At 62.4% G+C, this 12,141-nt stretch overlaps 2 protein-coding genes across 2 annotated transcripts; one reads left to right on the top strand and one right to left on the bottom strand.

Annotated features, from left to right (window-relative positions):
* Positions 1-4,647: 4,647 nt before the first annotated feature.
* SIGMAR1 (sigma non-opioid intracellular receptor 1) lies at positions 4,648-8,157 on the bottom strand. Its single transcript, XM_084278913.1, has 4 exons — positions 7,995-8,157; positions 7,030-7,230; positions 6,432-6,524; positions 4,648-6,142 (listed from the first exon to the last, which is right to left on the bottom strand). The coding sequence occupies exons 1-4, from the start codon at positions 8,140-8,142 to the stop codon at positions 5,916-5,918; spliced, it is 669 nt and encodes a 222-aa protein (XP_084135039.1). The 5' UTR covers positions 8,143-8,157; the 3' UTR covers positions 4,648-5,915.
* A 185-nt stretch (positions 8,158-8,342) lies between these two features.
* On the top strand, positions 8,343-11,940 carry GALT (galactose-1-phosphate uridylyltransferase). The gene is made up of 12 exons (XM_084278320.1): positions 8,343-8,408; positions 8,702-8,871; positions 8,952-9,027; positions 9,159-9,207; positions 9,432-9,561; positions 9,835-9,891; positions 10,168-10,290; positions 10,453-10,585; positions 11,068-11,151; positions 11,243-11,397; positions 11,500-11,600; positions 11,756-11,940. The coding sequence occupies exons 1-11, from the start codon at positions 8,351-8,353 to the stop codon at positions 11,563-11,565; spliced, it is 1,101 nt and encodes a 366-aa protein (XP_084134446.1). The 5' UTR covers positions 8,343-8,350; the 3' UTR covers positions 11,566-11,600; positions 11,756-11,940.
* The last annotated feature ends 201 nt before the right edge of the window (positions 11,941-12,141 follow it).

Below are 12,141 nucleotides of genomic sequence, written 5' to 3'. Positions count from 1 at the left end.
AGGTGGGCGTGTGGGCTGGGTGCACAGGCAGGCCCCTGTGTCTGAGGGACTCGGGGTGTGTGCCCTCATTGTCGGTCCATGTGCAGGCACGAAGGGGTGTTTGGGGTGAGTTTCAAGCACTGAGCCCTAACCTGCATCTGCAAGGACTGCAACACACCCCAAGGTGGGCCCTGAGACCTGCTCGCAGGTTTGGGCCTTCGAGGGCTCCTCCTGAGTTGTGCTATGTGTGCCCAGACCCTGGTCAGATGAGGCCTATCCAGGCTCCGAACAGGCTCAAGGAACCTTGGCCCCTGCCTGGCACAGGCAGGATAAGACCCTGTATCGCCTCTGTATCTGGAGGGACTCAGTATTGCTGTCTTCCCCCGTGTCCCTGGTTGCAGTGGGTAAACTGAGGCACCATTTAGCACACTGAACATCACACAAGTGTGTAAGCACGTGGCTGCTCTGCTGCACCCACACCTCCTCACTGCCCCAGGTATGCCGGGGCCCCCAGGGAAGCACAGGACATCCCCTGCTAGCAGCACTGCCAGGCTGTCCCTGTGCTGCTCCTCCACTTGCCCGCCTGACAGATTTTCCCTGACCTCTCCTTTTGGTGGAGGCAGTTTTGGCAGGAGGCCAAGGGGGTTCCTGCTCTTCCCTGGTTTTTTTGTTGTTTTTTTTTTCTGACAAGGCAGCTGCTGGGCTTGCACAGATCCCCAGGGGACCAGCAGCAGCATTATCCTGCAACACCAGGACACAAAAGACCATGGCTTTGGCTGCATTACACAGCCCGGGCAGCTTGTCACAGAGCCTTCATGCCGCTGCCCTGGGTGTCTGTGGCACTGGTGGCAGGAGCTCTGTTTGCCAAAGGCTGCTGGCTGTCAGGGTCACCTGCATCTCTCAGGGGCCAGGGACAGCCAGCCACCTTTCACAGCCTGGCATGAGCTGAGCCCTGCCCTTTCCTCAGAGCATCTCTCTGAAACTGCCACTGCCACAGCTGCGGCAGGAGAGGGCTTTGCTCTCAGGCTCTGCAGCCGGGGATAAGCCCCTACGCACCTCGCCGCGTCCCTTTGCAGGGAAAAGCTGCTGCTTCTGGGCTCTCCGGCTTCCCCACAGGCACCTCCAGAGACATGGGCCCTCATCCCGTCATGGAACTGGTCACCCTCAGGGCTTCTTGAGCTCTGGGCTAGCCAGTGTCACCCAGCACTGCACAGCATCCTCACCAGAGAGGCTCTCCTGGAAAAATGAGCCCCTTCGCTGTGAGACCAGGGCAGCTCCCGACCCCACAGGGCCCCCAGGCGCTGTTTATCTTTGTGCAGGAGATAAAGCAGCTGTTGGCCATCCCATTTCGGGCCTGGACAGCTGCAGCTCGCCCTGGCCCGTCCCATCCCACTGCAGCAGGGGCAGGGACCTCCTGGCGTTTGCAAACCCATCTGAGCACCAGTCTGTCAGTGGCTGGCCGAAGATCCTGCCGAGTTGCCCCTGGGAAGATACTACCTGGTGCCATTTCAGAGGGACCCACAGGGCCAGCCATCCCTCAGGACTTGTTCTGTGGGTCCCTATCACACAGGGCCCTATCACACCAGGCCCTATCACACAGGGCTCCAGTCTCCCCTCCCAGTTGCACCCCAGGGTGCTGGCACACTCTGGGTTGGCCTGTGCCACATCCCCTCCACATCAGGGTGAAGAAGGAGCCATGGCTGGATGGGGACTTCTCAATGGCCCAGCAGGTGTCCAGGTGTTTGGAAAGGTCCCTTCCTCCAAGGTACAGGGTTTGGGGCGCTTGGGTAGCACTCAGTAGTGGGGGGATGTGGCCAGCCTGGCTAGTGGCAGCACTGAGGCTTGCATAGGTTGCAGTGTCCCACCACCCTGCTCATAGCCACCAAGGGACCTGGCCCAGCTGAACCAGCATGACTCGGTTCCTTCTTAGAGCGTCCATGGTGACAACAGCAGCTCCAGGTCCTGCACATGTGTCACGAAGTGTGTCTGTTCTCAGGCTTTCCCTGGGGCAGCAGGCAGGACTGTGTCCCCTCTGCCCTCCCGCTCAGCATCTCTGCACCGCTGGGCTCTGGTGATGCTCCTCGCTGGGGTGGAAAAGAAATCCCCCAGACACAGGGCTATCGACAGCTGCGGTGGAGGCGGCACAGATAGATACTGGAGGTATAGACGGGCACGGCAGACAGCAGAGCAGATTGAGAGATACTTGGAGCAGAGAGATACGGCAGGAGGAATCGGGAGATAGATCCTGTGGGCTGATCAATACCCACTGCATGCAGAGGGACAGCAAGATAGAGCGAGCTGCAGGGGGAAGGTGTTTGGTGGGCAGCGATGTGCATTTGTCCTGGCAACTGCTCCGGGGAGCTGCCGCTCGTGGTCACTTCAGCTGGGGCTGGGACAGAGCTGGACTCACAGTGCATGTGCCTGTGGCTGAGTCTCCTTGCCCATTTCTGGCCACCCCACAGAGGTTTAGTGTCCTTTGAGGTGCCCTGGGGTCCCACCTGTCTTGTGGATACCAAATGGCATGTCTCTCTTGTGTTCTGGTCACGTCTTCTTGCCCTACAAGGATGCCCTTGCCACCTGTGGATTTCTCAAAGGATGCTGGGTGCCTGCATGTGGGCAGCTGATGGGTAGAGGGGCAGCTGAAGTGTGAGCCTGGGTGCAGGGGCTGTGCTGGAGCTGTGGACAAGTTCCCACACTGTGCCTGTTTCTCCACATGAATCAAATCATGTCAAGCTGTGGGGAACCTGGTTGATCTGGCTAGGTGTGGGTATGGAGGAGCAGGGAGGAAGGGGCAGAGACAGGACATGCTGTGTGCAGGATCCACCTCTCATCCGATGGTGAGTGGGGACATTTACCTGCTCTGTAACAGGTTGCAAACACCCACCCTGAAGGGAAGGGCTGCTTTTTGGGACCCTTGAATGCCTGGCACTGTCCCTGCTCGGTGCTAGGATGGGGACAACCCCTCCTGACGCATTGAAGAAGCCAGGGCTCCTGGGTCCCAGCCCAGCTCCATCCCGGTGGCACTTGCCCAAGACACCTTGTGCTGCCTGGTTTCTCTGCCAGGCACATCCCAGCGTGGCTGGGGGTGGTGAGGAAGGTACTCCTGCAGCAGTCCTTTGCCTGGACGGGGCTGCCGGCCCTGCGGCCAGGCTGGGGGGGATCCCCCGCCCGTGATGGGGTTATTGACACGGGCACTACGGAAAACACTGCTGAGATTGTTCACACTAATGTTATTTAGCAGCAATATTTCCGTAATAAAAGAAATCAATGGGCAAGAGAAAGGACCTGTCCAGGGCTTTGATTTTCTCATTTTAATGGCATACTTATTTACTCCCACCAGCGTGCCCATCGGATTTTCATTACGCGGCCTTCGCTGTAAGTGGAGCAGTATTGATACGAGCTGCTGAGTTAGCGCCTTCCCGCACGGGCCGGCGTGGGATGGCTGGTGCTCCTCAACAGGGCCCTGCTAAACCCCAGGGAACGGGCACGGCCCTGGGACAGGGCAGCCCTGCAGCCCCTGGGAACGAACACACAGGCGTGCAACACGCCTTGCCCACGTGTGCACACACACATATATATCATAGAATCATAGAATTGTAGGGGATGGAAGGGACCTCGAGAGATCATCGGGTCCAACCCCCCTGCCAAAGCAGCTCCCTAGGACATATCACTCAGATAGGCGTCCAGACGGGTCTTGAATCTCTCCAGAGAAGGAGACTCCACCACCTCCCTGGGCAGCCTGTCCCAGGGCTCTGTCACCCTCACTGTGTAAAAGTTCTTCCACATGTTGGTGTGGAACTTCCTGTGCTCCAACTTGCAGCCATTGCCCCTTGTCCTGTCCCCACAGAGCACTGAAAAGGGGCTGGCTGATTCCCCCTGCCTCCCCTGAAACCTGTGCACGCACTCATCTCGCCTGCACGGGCACACACACATGCAATCCCCCTGCCTACACACGTGTGTACATGAATACTCCAGCAGTATGTGCCCAGGCAGTTATACGTGTGCGATCACTCTGACTGTATGGACAGACACATGGTTGTTCTACTGACACACACGTGCACAACCACCACCCGCTGTGCCTAGACCCAACTGTTCTACCTACACGGCATCCTGCCCTGCCAAGGCACACACACCCCCTGTCCTGCTTGCACCTACACACACACACACACACGTATGTACATGCAGCCTGTCTGTGAACGCAGACACGCAGCCTGCATCCCCTGGGATACTCACATCGGAGGGGTTGTGCAGTGTAAACTTCTCAGGGTGACCGATCCACGGCATCTGGGTCTGTCTAGGCCCAGGGCTGCACACCCAGCGTGGGCACTGTTCCCCAAAGGGATGGAGCCCTGTCAGACTCGGGGTGCCCCATGGAGGCAGGGACCTGGCACCAGCCCAGGATTTCAGTCCACAGCGACGGCAGCGGTCAGAAGAGTAATAGCACCATCTCCTGCTGGTCCCGGGGATGCGCCTGGCCGTGCCCAGCACTGCACCCCTGCCAGCTCCCAGGGCCCCAGCTGGGGTGATGCCGGCTGCCCCAGGGACACCCAGCTGCCCTCAGCTGACAGCAGGACCCCCGCTGAGCCCCAAGCTGGAGGGACCCGTCACCGTTTGTTCCCCATGGCAGGCAGGCAGCACACTCCAGAGACTTTCCTGGGGTTCCAAGTGTGGGGAGGTGGGATGAACAATTTTATTATTCTCTTTTCAGTTGGCAAATTAAGCAGCAGCCCACGTGCGGGGCTGCCTGTCAGCAGGACAGGGACAGTCCAGAGAGCAGGAGGAGCGACATGCTACAGGCCTGGTGGCCAGGGACACGGGTGTTGGGTTTGGCAGCAGTACAGAGGTGAAAGCCCTCCATCAAGCAACAAACCCCCCTCCCCCAGCCCCAGGTCTGGCCACAGGGCTGCAGGGGTCTGCAACTGGGCTCGGCCAGGGGACCGCGGCGCTCCCTTGGTGGCTGGGACCCTGCACTGGGAAATGAGGGGGGGGGCTGTTCCCAGGGGGTCTCGCAAACAGGGGAATGGGGAAATGCTTTGAGGGGCGAGATCCTGTCCTGAGCTAGTACAGAGGTTTGGGCACCTGCAGACACTAGGTATGTGCATAGCCCAGAGGCCACACAAAATGGGCTCTTGGTTAAGGCGACGAATGGTGACTCATCCCCTTGGGGTGGGACCACAGGGAAAGGGACTGTTTTCCATCCCTGGCTGTCCTCCTGCCCATCCTGGGGCAGGTGACACACAGAGGACCAGGAAGGACCAGCAGCACACAGGCTGGGCATCCCTGCTTTTCCAAGGGGTCCCAGGCACAGATCCTGCCCCGTGCCAGGGAGACACCGTGTGCTGCCAGCCCACATCAGTGGGGATGGAGCCACAGGAGGTACTGCCATCTGGACAGAGCTCCCTGTGCTGTCTGCAGCGCCGGCAGCCTGCCAGGGAGATGGGGAACCTCTTGGCTAACCTTTACAGAGAGGGTGCCCTGGCCTGGCTCACCAATACGGACTTTGCCCCGAGGGCGGCATCCTCCTCCTGGTGTCTCAGGAAGCACAGAAATTTTGTGGAGCCTGGGGACAGCCAGCTCCAGCCCCTCTTCTGCTGCATGCCAAGGGCACACAGGGGTGTTTGTACCCTGCAAGGCCACTCCAGCCCAGAGGGACAGAAAAGCAGGTCATGGCTCCAATCGAAAGTGGAGAAACACAGGTAGTAAAGGGAACTGGCGGTCTGTATTGCCATGACCACCATGGCCCCTCTGTCCTGGCACCCAGCTGGCCCATGGGGAAGGACAGAGCAATTTGGGGGAGGCACAGGGGGTCTCCTGCTGCCTCTGCTAGAGCCTGGGCTCAGGGAGGAGGAAGGGGAGGAGGAGGAAGAGGCAGGAGGGAGGAAGGCTGGAAGGAGAGGAGCCAGCTGTGCCTGGCAGAGTGCCCTGGCAAGCTGGACTCAGCAGCCCCAGGTGCTGAAGGCGGCATTTGCTTCCAGGAGCAGGCCCTTGGCGTAGACACGCAGGGTGTAGAAGAGGGTGACGAAGTCCTGAGTGCTGAAGAGGGTGTCAGCCAGGGCGAAGGCGAGTGTGGAAGGGATGAAGCCCCGGCCATACTCCACCATCCAGGTGCCTGCACTCCACTGCACTGACGTGGCCTCCCCAGCCTGGTGCACGATGGTGTCCCCTGCCAACACACACAACCAGCATGGCTCCCAGTGCCTGCCCCACATCACACCCAAAGAAGAGACATGCAGGATCACGACTTGCAGGGCTGAGCACCCCAACCCCTCCCCAGTCTTGCTTGCTTTTCTCTTACACAAGAGAGGCTGGGATGTGCCCCTGGGGACACAAACCACCACGCATTGCGAGCTCTTGGCCTCTGCCAGCTGGAAGGAAGAGGCTCTTTGACAGCAGAGTGGCTGTGCCCCAGGACATGGACACAGCCCACAGGCCACCGTGGCTGCTGCACCTACCTGGATAGTAGATCTCACTCTTAGTGGTCCCCTCTTTCCACTGCCGGAAGGTCCCAGAGATGACAGTGTCAGAGATATCTGCCCAGTACCGACCTGTGGGATGACAGGCAGCACTGGCTCAACACATCCCCGCTGGGCACAGCTTGGAAGCCCAGGTCTGAAACACGGAGCAGCCCTCCAGGGGTAAGGATGGGGCCTCAAGTTACTGAGAAGCACAGCCAGGTCTGATACCAAGGCTGGCAGTGTGACTGGCCATACACCAACAGCCCAGTGTCCTCAACCTACATCTTTTCCAGTGTGTTTGGCAATAGCTCCCTGCTGAAGCACCGGGGGACACAATGCCTGCCATCGCCTGCCAGCTGGCTGCAGGGTGTCCTGGACAAATGGCATGGCACACAGAGGGGGCTGCAGGACACTACAGAGACACCACGGGGACTGGTGCCCACGTAGTCTGTGTTATTCAGCATTGTGAACCCCACAGGTGAAGCGGGGCAGTGGGGTCCCTGCCCTGTGCAACCATGGCTGAGGCAGCCGGACACTTAACGAGTGTGAAGAGCTCTTATAACCCACCACCCCTCAGCTGCGTGCCCCTGCTTACCTGAGTGGCCCACCGTGTCGACCGCTGTCCCAAAGAGCAACACGTACTCGGTGAGTGAGGCATGGAGGAGGCACATGGAGCCCATCCACCCACCTGCGTTCACAAACACCCACTGCAAGTCCTCGTCCGGCAGGATGTGGCCTGGGTGCTTCTTCCGTAGCTCCATGATGATCTTGGAGAAAGCCAGCTCATGGTCCAGCCCTGCAGCACCCGGGGTCCTTGTGAGTCCCTGGCATGGAGCAAGCTCTGCTGCCCGCCCCCCCTCCCCAAATCCTCTGCAGCCACAGGGTCCCAGCACACGCTTAGAGGGGTCTGCCTAGGGAAGATGCCTACTCTCTCAGCCTTCAGCCTCCGCAGCAGCTGACTCAGCCCCACTGCCTCCCCACATGGAGGATGTGCAGCACCGAGTGCTCCCGTCCTACAGACCACCCTAGGCTGTATGGGGGACCCAAGGAACGGTGACAGTGCCCCTGACTTGGTGGCATGCAGCTCCTCTGCCGTGACTGGCCAGCCCTCCCCTCCGGCCCTAATTGAGGGGGTTGGCTCTGACCCACCATGGGCTTGATCCCCCGACCCGGCCCAGCTCCAGCACCCGCCTTAACCCCGGGTTCAGCCCCAGCCGGGCCGGGTGATGTTTCTCCTCCAGCCTCCCCCCATCCAGTCCCACTTCCACGCCACATGGCCCCCGGTACCGATCCCCTTCCCGATGCCGATCCCGCCGCCCCAGCGCCAGACCCCTCCCCCCCCCCTCGCTCTCTGACCCCAGTCCCATTCCCCACCGCGATCTCGGCCTTCCCCGTAAGCGGAACCTCCTCGTTCCCGCGTCGCCGCTATGGGTCCCTTCCCCAGCCCCCGCCGCTGCGCCCCACACCGGCCCCGGCCCCGCTCCGCGCTCCCACCCTCCCCGGCCCCGCTCCCCGCCACCCCCACGGCCGGTGGGCCGCGGCCCCACGGCCGGCGCGTACCCGCGTGGTGCCGGGAGAGCTGGGCGATCTCGGCGGGGCTGAACTCGTAGCGCTTGGAAGCCAGCCAGCCCCGCAGTCCCTGCAGCGCCAGCGCCAGCGCGCCCAGCGCCAGCCCGGCCCGCAGCGCCCGCCGGCCCGCCACCCCCATGCCGCCCGCCGCCGCTCCGCCCCGCCACCCCCGGCACGGAGAGTCGGACCGCCCCCGCCGCGGCCACGCCATGCCCGGCCGCGGGCGGCCCTGCGCCGGCGCCGGGGGGCGGAGCGGCGGCGGAGGCGGGCGGCAGCGGGAAGGGGGAAGGGGGAAGGGGCTGGGGCGGTGCTGCCGCCGCCGCCGGGGCTTCCGGGAGCGCGGCGGCATGGAGACATCGCCGGCGGGGGAGGAAGAGGAGGGGGGTGGCCGGTTCCGCGCCAGCGGTACGGTGCCTTCCTCCGCACTCCCCGGGAGGGCCCAGCTCGGTCCCGGGAAGCGGGGGCTGCGGGGACCCTCCCGGCGCGGGGGTCTGGCGGCAGCGGGCGAGGCCGTTCCCGGGCTGGGATCGAGGAGGGAAGGGGCGAGGTTGGGAGGGGTGTTAAAGTGGGGTGCAGACCCTCTCGGAGGGGCAGCTGTGGAGGGGGCGTGGAGGCGGGGTGCCGGGCCATCGCGGGGTGGTGGGGGTCTGCGCCCCACATCGTTCCCTCCTTGACCCCCTGCCCCTCTCTCCCCACAGAGCACCAGCACGCTCGCTATAACCCGCTGCGGGATGACTGGGTGCTGGTGTCGGCCCACCGGGTGAAGCGCCCCTGGCAGGGGCAGGTGGAGAAGCCACCCCCCGAGGATGTGCCCCGCTGGGACCCCAACAATCCCCTCTGCCCCGGGGCCACCCGGGCCAACGGCGAGGTACCACCAAGGACCCAGGTGTCTGGGCTCCCCCCCACCCATCCTGTTCCCCCCCGTAATCCCGTCTCTCGCCCTGGCAGGTGAACCCCCAGTACGAGGGCACCTTCATTTTCCCAAATGACTTCCCTGCATTGCAGCCTGATGCTCCTGAGCCTGGTAACTTCTGAGGGGGGAGAGCAGGCTGCTGGGGACCCCAAGGCTCTGGTCTTGGGGGGACTGCAGAGTAGCCTGGAGTCATGGGTGCTGCCCCAGCATTCTTTCCCTCCCCGCTCTCTGTCCTTCGGCAGGTGACAGTGATCACCCCTTGTTTCAAGCTGCAGCAGCCCGGGGTGTGTGGTGAGTACCTCCATGGCTCTGGGGGGCCCAGGCCGCGACGTTGGCCAGGACCCGTGCGATGGAGCTGGACTGACCCAGCTCCCCTCCTTTTGGTGCTTGTTCTGTGCACTCCTGCTCCTTACTGGGCATTCTCAGGGTCTCATCCTTGTACCACTGCGTGCAGCAGAGCCTTGGGGGACACTGGAGATGCCCCACCATCCCACCCACATGTGTTTCCTCTGCAGCAAGGTGATGTGCTTCCACCCTTGGTCCGATCTGACGCTGCCCCTCATGTCCCTGGCAGAGATCCGGGCTGTCATCAACACGTGGGCAGAGCTGGCGACTGAGCTGGGTGCCTCCTATCCCTGGGTGCAGGTCTGGAGTGGGTTGGGGCTGCCCTTCTCTCCCTGCTCTGGGGGTCTTGGGTGGAGGTGGGGGCCAGGGCTGGGTGCTCTGGCAGCACCTCAGGTTGGGACCCGAGTTGCGTGTTGTTCCCTTGTCCCTATGTCATGCCTGCCCTGAGCCTTTCCAGGTGGCTGTGAGCTGTGCTGTCCTGTGGGATGCTATCTCGGTGTGCCAGGGACACCATGGCAGCCCACAGCGTGGACCTAGGGCTGGGACCTGTTGACTGCAGCTCTTCCTCCATAGATCTTTGAGAACAAGGGAGCGATGATGGGCTGTTCCAACCCACACCCCCACTGCCAGGTGAGGCCATCCCACCCATGGCCCTGGCGTAACCGCCGGTCCCTGTGGGTGACTCCACAACCACCCCAGTGGGGAGATGTGAACAGCAGCTCCCCCCCAACATCGAGAAAGCTGTTCCCATGCCTGTCCTGTCCCCTCCCCGCCGAGGGACTGTCCCTTGTTGCTGCCGCATGTTGGGCTCTCCACCTGATGGCAGCACGGACCCGCAGATGGGCCGGGCACCCCTGCAAGTGTGGGGTACAGGTAACCCATCCCTGTGCCCCTGCCTCCCCGCAGGTATGGGCCAGCAGCTTCCTCCCAAATGAGGCACGCCTGGAGGACCGGACCCAGCGGCAGCACCTGACCCAGCGTGGCGTGCCCATGCTGCTGGAGTACGCGGAGCAGGAGGCTCTCCGGAAGGTGAGCACACAGCTGGTGTCCATATGCCCTCCCTGGGAGCCGGGCACATGCAGGGGCAGGCCCCTTCCTGCCCCCCAGCCCCCAAGAGCTGAACCCTGGGAGCGCTCATCCCCAGCATGTTGGGGCTGCCGGCATCGCCACATTGTGTGCTGTGCCCCGCAGGAGAGGCTGGTGGTGGAGAACGCAGACTGGCTGGTTGTGGTGCCGTACTGGGCCACCTGGCCCTACCAGACCCTGCTGCTGCCCCGGCGCCATGTCAGTCGCCTCCAGGATCTCCGTGAGGGCGAGAGGGACAGTGAGTGTCTGCGCCTCCTTAGCCCCTGTCCCACATCCTTTGGGGTCAGCCTTTGTTAGGAGGCAGCTCTGTGTCAGCCTTGTGCTGCAGGGTCTGCATCCCCTCGGGGTTCAGGGCTGCTGGGCTTGGTTTGGAGGAAGGGGGCTGGCACCCCCATTATGGCAGTGGACACACATTAGCTGTGTGTCCAGGTGCAGACAGTGCCGGTGGTGGGGGGACTAGTGTCTTTTTTGGGGTGATGGAGCATATGGTGCCCCAAAAATTTGGCATGGTGCCAGCTGATGAGGGGTGTGGGGGCTCCCCCTGCTATGGTTGCTCAGGCTGTCTGTGTGTGGGGAACTGGGAAGTACACCCTTCTGGCCTGTCACTGATGTCACCCAGGGAGGGGTGCGAAGGGTGACCGCACCAAGCCTAGCGTGCTTCCTGCCCTTGGAGGTGGCTGGCCAGCTCAGGGTGTGTGACTCCCTGGCGCTCTCCTGCAGGCCTGGCCTCCATCATGCAGAGGCTGCTCATCAAGTACGATAACCTCTTCGAGGTCTCCTTCCCCTACTCCATGGGCTGGCACGGTGAGTGATGTGGCTGGGGAGTCTTCTCCACCTTCTCACCCCTATCCCTGCTCCCTCCCTGGAGCTCATGTGGTGACTGCACCCCTGGCAGGAGCCCCCACGGGCCCCTACCTGGAGGAGGACTGCGGGCACTGGCAACTCCATGCTCACTACTACCCGCCGCTGCTCCGCTCCGCCACCGTCCGCAAGTTCATGGTGGGCTACGAGATGCTGGCACAGGCACAGCGGGACCTCACCCCAGAACAGGTGAGCGTGTCTCAGGGAGGGGATAGTGGGGAGCCAGAGCTCCCTGTGCCAGATCCCTTCCTGGGCCCCGCTGCTGACTGCCGCTCATGCTGTGCCCCGCAGGCAGCTGAGCGCCTGAGGAGCCTCCCTGAGGTGCACTACAAGCGCAGAGCCCAGGAGACATCCTGACAGGGAGCAGTGGACCCAGCCCTTAGCTCTGTGGGGTGAGTCAGCTGGGGTTGGTGATAGCTGAGGCCTGGGATATCATGTCCCTTGTGAGCTCTTTGGTCTCGTAGCCATGTCATGGCTGCACCTGGCTTGGGGCCTGGTTTTGCCTGTTCGGGCACCTCATCCCTAATCCTGTGGCATCCCTGTGCAGGCGTTGTGGTTCCCCTGGTATCCTTCTCCATCCCAGGCTGCATCTTCCCGGCTCTACAGTGTACTTGTACCAGCACTAAAGGGTTGTCCCTCTTCCCAGTCCAGTCGTACTGGTGGGACTGGGAGTGCTGCTGGCCCTGTGTAGGGGCACAGCTCTGCTGTCCAATAAAATGTGGAAGTAAAGTGCCTCTGCCTGTGCTTTGGTGCCTCTCCACACTGGGTGAGGGGGTTGGGGTCTCTGATGGGGACCCCTGGCAGGTCTGAGGGGCTACACCCCTTCCAGCCCTCGGGGTAGCTGGAAGCCCTGTGTTGCTGCTGTCCCTGCCTCTGCGTATCCTCCTCTTCCTCCCTTGGGGGAGCTCTGAGCCTGTCTCTGAGTGCTGCAGG

The sequence above is a fragment of the Gallinula chloropus genome, assembly GCF_964237585.1.
Source record: "Gallinula chloropus genome assembly, chromosome: Z".
Lineage (NCBI taxonomy): Eukaryota > Metazoa > Chordata > Aves > Gruiformes > Rallidae > Gallinula > Gallinula chloropus.
This window is presented reverse-complemented; position numbering and strand designations above follow the sequence as displayed.